The 8059-nt window shown below is 39.5% G+C and overlaps 1 protein-coding gene across 1 annotated transcript in view; it reads left to right on the top strand.

The window, feature by feature from the left end:
- dhx35 (DEAH-box helicase 35) overlaps window positions 1–7161 on the top strand; it is a 17355-nt gene extending 10194 nt beyond the window's left edge. Inside the window, exons 9-21 of the mRNA XM_015024282.1 lie at window positions 262–374; window positions 458–554; window positions 708–866; window positions 2377–2587; window positions 2708–2832; window positions 2945–2999; window positions 3106–3296; window positions 3404–3481; window positions 3641–3770; window positions 3892–3973; window positions 4074–4145; window positions 5495–5606; window positions 5696–7161. Coding sequence (XP_014879768.1) covers window positions 262–374; window positions 458–554; window positions 708–866; window positions 2377–2587; window positions 2708–2832; window positions 2945–2999; window positions 3106–3296; window positions 3404–3481; window positions 3641–3770; window positions 3892–3973; window positions 4074–4145; window positions 5495–5606; window positions 5696–5734 — 1464 coding nt within the window. The 3' untranslated portion in view covers window positions 5735–7161. The remainder of the gene's footprint in view (window positions 1–261; window positions 375–457; window positions 555–707; window positions 867–2376; window positions 2588–2707; window positions 2833–2944; window positions 3000–3105; window positions 3297–3403; window positions 3482–3640; window positions 3771–3891; window positions 3974–4073; window positions 4146–5494; window positions 5607–5695) is intronic.
- Window positions 7162–8059: the final 898 nt, after the last annotated feature.

Genomic DNA, 8059 nt, shown 5'->3' with positions numbered 1-8059 from the left:
AATTGTGTAGTATTAACTTATTTTGTTTGTGCAAATTCAAAAACCCCTCAATTCTCATTTTTTCAGTGTGCAAACAATATAATCATTACAGACCTTGGCAGTTTTAATTGTTATATTGCAATTATTTCCTTTTTTTCTGTTTTAACTCTTTATTATCATATTTAATTGAGGAAAATAAATGTAAATATAATTGCAATTTTAAAAACTAAGATTTTTTTTTTGTTTTTTCTCCACACACTGCAATATTCTTACTACCTAAAGAAATTTCACGAGTTCTTTAACCTGAATGAAACTGGGGATCCGAACAAGGACACGTGTGGAATCCTGACAGTAGAGGGACGCACTTTTCCGGTGGACATCTTCTACACCGTCAGGTAGTCTAGAAACGGAGCTTCATACTGGAAGAAGTGATCGCTTAACACGTCCTTTGTGACTTTGATCTCTGCTTTATCCTTAGCCCCGTCCCAGATTACGTAAAAGCCACAGTGGAGACTGTGATGAAGATCCACGAGATGGAGGATGACGGGGACGTTCTTGCTTTCCTCACAGGGCAGGTCAGTGGTTATATTTATGTTTTGCTATTTTTTGTTTTGTTTTGTTTGTTTTTTTAGATTTATATGGAGATCATCCCCAAAGTCACTGAGCTTTTGTAACACCGACACATACATATTGATTTTTCTTTTTCCTTAAATTAAAATCCATCTTAGGAGGAAGTGGAGAAGGTTGTGTCCCTCCTGCAGGAACAGGCCAGAGCTCTTTCTCGATATGGGATGAAGAAGCACCTGAGGATTTTGCCCATGTACTCTGGCCTACCCTACGCAGACCAGATGAAAGTCTTTGAACGGGCTCCCCCTACTGTTCGGAAGGTGAATATTTATCTTTCGGTGGATTTCTATAGAGAAGCGTGATTGTGTAGGTATTTTCCAATGCCGTCTCTCGATTTATTTGACTAAATCTATGCCAAACGAAATAACTTTCTTAAAATTCTAACTTGAGCAAACTGAAGATGTAAGAATATTGTGGTTTCCTCCCTGCTACCTGTCCTCCCATCCATCTGTCGATTTGATGTTCCTGAATTATCAGGTTTTGGGAGGCGCCCAGGAAGCCTCGTGTCTAAATGCCAACTGGGTGTTTTCCATACTTTGGCTTAACTTGGTAAATAAGTTAAGCCAAAGCTAATCAAAGCTATTAGGCCAGCTTTGTCAAATGTGTCTCACAAATGTTGTTACAAATATTCAGCTGCATCCTCAAATAGAGGTCCATGTGTGGCAATGACCACCTTGATAAATATGCTGGTCCTCCTACTAGTCTCATAAAAATTAGTTTAAGGGAATAGTAGACAGATTTCAGTGAGTCAGAATTTTGATATTTTTATTACATGTTTTTAAATATATTAAATTACATTTTTATACATTTCTTCTACAAAATTGTGCAACTTTGTTAAGGTTGAGACAAGAGTTTAATCAAAAGGTAACACTAATGTTGTGGATCTTTTAACCAGTCCTTTGATCTCTTCTGATCCATTTTTATTGAGCCGAAGTGAACTCTGAACCTTTCTTAGATCAGTTATTTACATTACCGCTGTTTATCTGCATCTAAAGCTCAGCTGAGTTTGGATTGTGAAAAACTCTGCTGCTCCTGATTAGATGAGATTCTAACCCTATTTAGATTTTCTTCTGGTCACATCACTGAACTCACTCTTTTTTTATTTTTAAGTCGAGGAAATGGAAATCAGCCCCGATTCTGCTTCTGCTAGAAGGTGGAAAACGCAGATTTAAGCAAGAAAATTCAATTATGCTACCTGAAGTTTATTCATGATTAATTAGATTTTCTATGCTTGGTAGCAGATGTGACCTCAAGAAGACTGGATTCTAGATTTAAATCAGAAGATCCAACAAATAATTAGCTTAAGGGTGTGCACATGTTTGCAACCAGGCCAATACAACTTTTTTATTATCACTTGGCAATAAAACCTGACTGTGATCAACTAATTTAACAATAATCTTTTATTGGGAAAAATCATAAATGTGCTTTGAAAACCTTAATTCTTGAAGTTTACATATATGTTACTTTAGACAGCAGTGTGTTACTATAGAAAACACACATCTGTTCTAATATCTTAGGTTGTTCCCTTTTAGTTCCCATTTTGTTTTCTGTTTTCATTAAAAAGTGAGACACAGGCGTCACATTTATTGGCTGAGGAGTCGCTTGCACAGTGATGCCCGCCCTTAATCAGGCAGTTGATCTTAAACAGGAAACACCAGGTGGTTATAAACTTTTGTCCTTTATTAAGACTTCTACAAAAAGCCATTTTGGATACGATGAACTGACTTCTGTCCGTGTCGATGTCTTTTCCCACTTCCTTTCCATTTCCAGATTGTGGTGGCCACAAACATAGCTGAAACCTCCATTACTATAACTGGGATCATGTTTGTCATCGACTGTGCGTTTGTCAAGCTCCGGGCCTACAATCCTCGCACCGCCATCGAATCGCTGGTGGTCACTCCCATCTCCAAGGCTTCAGCCAGCCAGCGGGCCGGGAGGGCCGGACGAAACCGACCCGGGAAGTGCTTCAGGCTGTACACAGGTTTGTGTCGGACCGCTGTAACAGAATCACAAGAAAGTACTTGAGGAAAGCCGGGCCGTTTTTTTTTTTTTTTTTCTTTTAAGTAAATAATCGCCGCCTTATCGTTCTGTGCTTCATCAGAGGAGGACTATGAGAAGCTGCCTGCCGCTACTGTTCCAGAGATGCAGCGCTCCAATTTGGCGCCTGTGATCCTTCAGCTCAAAGCGCTAGGCATAGACAATGTGCTGCGTTTCAGCTTCCTTTCCGTAGGTCGCTCACATTGCACCCACTCAGTGGGGTGTGATCACCCACTTTAATAAGAACCTCTTTAGAACAGCAGATTGTGAATTAATCCTGTCTCTTGGTTTATCGTTTCAGCCTCCTCCAGCTCAAACTATGGTTCAGGCCCTGGAGCTTCTTTACGCTCTTGGAGGTAAGAGACATTTTGATCATTAGCTGGGGGAAAACGGCTGCTGTTTTCACACTAGCCAAGCTGTGCCGACACAGAAAGTGTTTACAGTCAGCGTGTTTGATGGCAGGTCTGGACCACTACGGCCGCCTCACTGACCCACTGGGTATGCGGATGGCCGAGTTTCCGCTCAGCCCCATGTTCGCCAAGATGCTCCTAGAGTCTGGGAACTTTGGCTGCTCCAAAGAGATAGTTACCATAGCATCGATGATGCAGATTCAGAATATATTTGTTGTGCCGCCCAATCAGAAGAAAGACGCCGTAAGGGATTTTTTTTTTGTTTTTTCGGAGCTTTTTGTACTTTCTGCTTCATCAGCTTAACAGTTATCCTGTTTTTTTTTTTTTTTTGGCAATCTGCCCCCCTCCAGGCTCGCGAACACAGGAAATTTGCAGTCGCCGAGGGAGACCACCTCACCATGCTGAATGTGTACGAGGCATTTATTAAGGTACAGCACGTGGACGCATTTTGTTCAGTTCTGTGGTGGAAAACTCTTCGGGCTGTTGGGAACTCCCAGAACTTGATGAATGTGCCTCTAATCATGGCGATGGGACTGTTTTTATTTATTTATTTATTTTTATTATCATTATTTTATTATTTCCTGCAGCATCAGAAAAGTTCCCAATGGTGTCAGGAGCATTTTCTCAATTACAAAGGTCTGCTGCGCGCCATCACAGTGAGAGAGCAGCTTCGGCGTCTCATGAACAAGTTCAAAGTGGCGCGAAATTCCAGTGAGGGTATGTGTTTGACACAATAACGTTATGTTGAATCAACCGAGGCTTCCACAGACATGAAACATTGCGACCTTACTCGTCTGCAGATGTTTGACTAACTCCTACTGCTGCGTGTTTTACACAGGCGACCCAGACGTGATCTTGAAGTGCATCGTGTCTGGGTTCTTTGCTAATGCTGCCCGCATTCATCATTCTGGTTCCTATCGGTGAGAGTGCAATTCAGTCAGGGGTTGTTTATGACTTTTTTTTTTTTTTAGCTATTAGATCTTTTTTTTTGAAGATTCGGTTTTTCTGTCGTCTTGCCAGGACTTTACGAGATGATCTCGAGCTCCACATCCACCCCAGCTCTGTGCTGTATGGAGAGAAACCTCCAAAGTGGTCAGTATGTGATCTTTGGTGCAACGTTTCTCATATATTACTTTGTATTAATGTATGAATTTGTGGGTACTTTTGGTAAAATATTTTAAGATGCAGTTTCCTGTAAAAATATTCAAACCTGTAGATGTTGAAACTACAACCCTTAACATGTTATATTAGAACTTTATGTGATAGAACCACAGAATATGGGGAGAAATTGCGAAGTGGAAGAAAACGGATTCAAATTTTTACTTCTCCCGCCAAAAAAAATTCAAGTGTAATGTACCTCTAAATAAAATCCATTTTTCACTTCAGTATGCTTGCAATATCAGTCACCAAAGATTACTAGGTTGATATATTTAACAAGAAAAAAGAAAGAAAGAAGGGAGTCAGGAAATGTGTCTTAATCGTAATCCATGTTGTCATTAAAATATTCAACTGTATATGTCCTCATATTAAGAAGCCGTGATATAAAGCATACCATAACTTTCAAAAGTCACCTAATTGGTAAATAAGAGACCACCTCAGTTTGATTTAATCTCAGTATAGTCTGTGGAAAGGTGCTGGCTGCCCCCCCATTCAGCTGACAGGCTGGACAAGGACAGATTTAATCAGACGCTGGAGAAGCTGCAGGGATCCACAGCTCTGGGGGAAAATCTGTCGACAGGGCATTTATCGCTCTCAATTCCTCAAATCTGGCTTTGACAGACAAGAAAACCCGTCCCATTTAGAGTTCTCCGTGAACCACGCATGTAGGGGACACAGCAAATATGTTGTGAAAGTGATGTGGGTTAAATTAAACTGAATCTCACCCTTTTGATGGAGACGGTGCAAAACTATCCAGAAACCACCATCCGCTGTACAAGACGGAGATGGCAGCGTCATGGTGTGGGGTTGCTTTTCTTCAACAGGAAATAGGTTAGATCAATGATGGGAGAATCGATGGAGAAAAATACAGGGTGAAGCCGGGAGAAAATCTTAGATGTGCCAAAAGACTTGAAGCTAGGATGGAGATCGATCTTAAACATGCAGCCGGAGCAACAAGGGAATAGTTTAAATTAAAAAAAAATAAATACATACTGTCGCAATTGCATGGTCAAAAAGCCCAAATCTGAATCCAATGAAGAATTTTCGATTGTTAGCCTGAAAATTGGGCTTAAACTGTTCCAGTCTTAGTTGGACTCGTTTTTAAAGAATGGGCAACATTTCATCCTCTAGATGTGCAAAGCTGATAGAAGCTGGTTCTTAATGCAATCCTTATTATGGAGAGGGATTTTCATGCATTCTGTGAAAATCTGGGGGGGAGGGGGAGAGGCGGGGAAGGTTTTTGTCCAACTTTTACTGATCATTTATTGTTTCCCTCTTCTCAGGGTTGTCTTTAACGAAGTGGTGCAGACATCAAAATACTTCATGCGTGACGTGACGGCTGTGGAGTCGTCCTGGCTGGTCGAGCTGGCCCCTCATTTTTACAAACAAGCTAAGGTACGGCTCGAGCAATTACACCACGTCCTCTAGATAATTACTCCGTAGCTTGACTAGTTTCTGCTCACTGTGTTCCTTTTGTCTCGTAGCATGGCTCACTGGCCAGCAAGAGATCCAGAGTCCTCTGAATAAACCATCCCAAAGGGAAAGCAAGACAAAGTTTGCCACTGTGCTCCCCATCGTTTTTTCATTGTATATACGAAGATGTATATTTATTGTCCATGTCCACCTAGAAAAGTTTCTCCACACCGAGTGGCCGTGTTGCAATAGATCTCAATTGTAGATTTTTAGAGGTAATGTCATTCTCTTGGCTATGTGTTTGTTTACATAGAAATGAATGTTTGAGGAGGCCAGGCTGGGCCTGACGGGCGTCCATTTGAGCATGGTCATTTGGTTCACTCATACATATATATATATATATATATATATATATATATAAATCGTATTCAAAGTAGGCTCAGGTCCATCCACACCTGGCTTCATTATTATTATTTTCTTTAAAACCTGTTGTTTTTTTATTGTTTCAGAAAAAAATATTGAATGACGATAGACTGTGATGTTATTTCCCAATGAGGGATTTCTTTTCTTTAACCGTATTTGGTCCATTCATGTCCTAGGTGCCTTTATATTTTAATCACTTACCTTCCACTCAGTTTATTTTCACCCAGGTTAAATTGTGTCATATTTACCTACAGATTTTATTTCCGGATTTTTCATAATATTTTTTTATTCAGCACCTGGTTCTCTGATTGATACTGTGAAGAAGCTGCATTTCTTTTACACTGATTTCCCTCTTAGCTCCAGTATAGCTCAGATTTAGTGGCCTTGTCACCACACTGTGCCAATTTGTTTTTGTTTGTTTAAAACAGCCTGTTTCACATTTCACTTTCGGCTGAAATGTGTTAATACTCCCAAATATTGTACATGTATCGCTGTGAAATTAAAACGAGAACAGAAGTGCCACTTGTTGCTGTAATAACAAAAAGCATTTAGACACACTTTTTTTTTTCTTTCCTGATTTTGACGATTACAAACCACAATGTACGGTTTATTTTCTACATTGTCTTAATTTAAACTAGGTTTTAATTCCTAATATGTATCAGATTCCATGTCCTCTGCTTGAACAACTTATTGTGTTTTTGTCCATATCTGTCCTCGGACCCTAAAAGCTTTACTTCACTTGGTCCACTGTTGGAATGGCAAAATTTGACACGTCTACTTTTGTTGATTTCCAAGTAGAAAATGTCGTTAGAGTAGCCAAGTGAAACTGTAAAAATCACCCAAAAACAGCACATTACAGCTGGTAGGATGCACTCAAACCTCTTAGATTATAAAATGAAGTACATTTGCATGTTAAATGGTAATCTAACCACGACCTATACACTTTGTAGATGTATTTCAGGAGAAAACCGTTCCAACTTGACTGAGCACCCTTCTCGGTGCAGACAGTCTGTGAAGGAGCAATCTGTAAACTTGTGTAGCAGCTTACCTCTGAGATTATCATCTGTCATTTTCTCGTCACATCCTTAAATAAAGCCTTATTGTCATACAATAACTGATTGCTTATGGTTGCCTTTTTGCATTTAGTTGGTTGTGCTTTACTTGTCATGCAGTCTGTTCGCCAGGAGGTGTCACTGTTGCTCTACGAATGCTACTACAACTCCCTTCAGCTTCAAGTAAAATCAGCGAATGCCATAGCATTTGATCGCTGTCTGTGTGCATTTAATCGCTTTTGATATAAGTGTTTTTTGTATCAGCTTTTTACTGTTAACACGTGTCAGTTTAATGATGCGGTGTGGAGAATATGTGGGACTGTAGCTGCAGTTATCTGTTGGTCTATATTTAAAAACACTGCATGGATATGGACATTTAGGGGGGAAAAAGGGAAATGTGTTAAAACGGTTTTAGTCCATTTAACTGAGAAGATCCTCAGTTTAATGGTCAAGTTGAGGTCCTGCCAACATCATGTTAAGTTATTAAATATATGTGTATGTACAAAATATGTTTGCACTGCTCTTCAGTTTAGGCAAGGCAACTGTATTTATATCAAAGCATTACATTAAAAGAAAAACATATTTCAGATTTTAAGGGAAATTTAAATCTGCTGCTTTGGTGACTGCACAAATATCTTATCACACAATGATGTGCAGGGATGATCATTTGGACTTATTAAACTGAAAACAATAAAGGTAAAGTATTGCTTAATCTGTTAATTTCTATTCTTACTGATTTATTTGAAAACATTTCAATACCTCTGGATTTTAATGTCAGTCTCTTTATCCCTACTCCTTTATTTTCATGTGAAGCACTTTGACTTAGCTTGTGAATAGATTGTGGTTCACATAGAAGTCATTGTTCATGGCCATTGAATGGTCCATGAACTCCAAAGTATTCTAGAAACAAATGTGAGGCTATCTGTAAGAAAGTTGAAGATTGGACCAGAACAATGATCC

The sequence above is a fragment of the Poecilia latipinna genome, unplaced genomic scaffold, assembly GCF_001443285.1.
Source record: "Poecilia latipinna isolate Pla-1442-1.1 unplaced genomic scaffold, P_latipinna-1.0 Scaffold3603, whole genome shotgun sequence".
NCBI lineage: Eukaryota > Metazoa > Chordata > Actinopteri > Cyprinodontiformes > Poeciliidae > Poecilia > Poecilia latipinna.
Note: the sequence above shows the minus strand (reverse complement) of the source record. Positions and strands in the feature narration are given on the sequence as shown.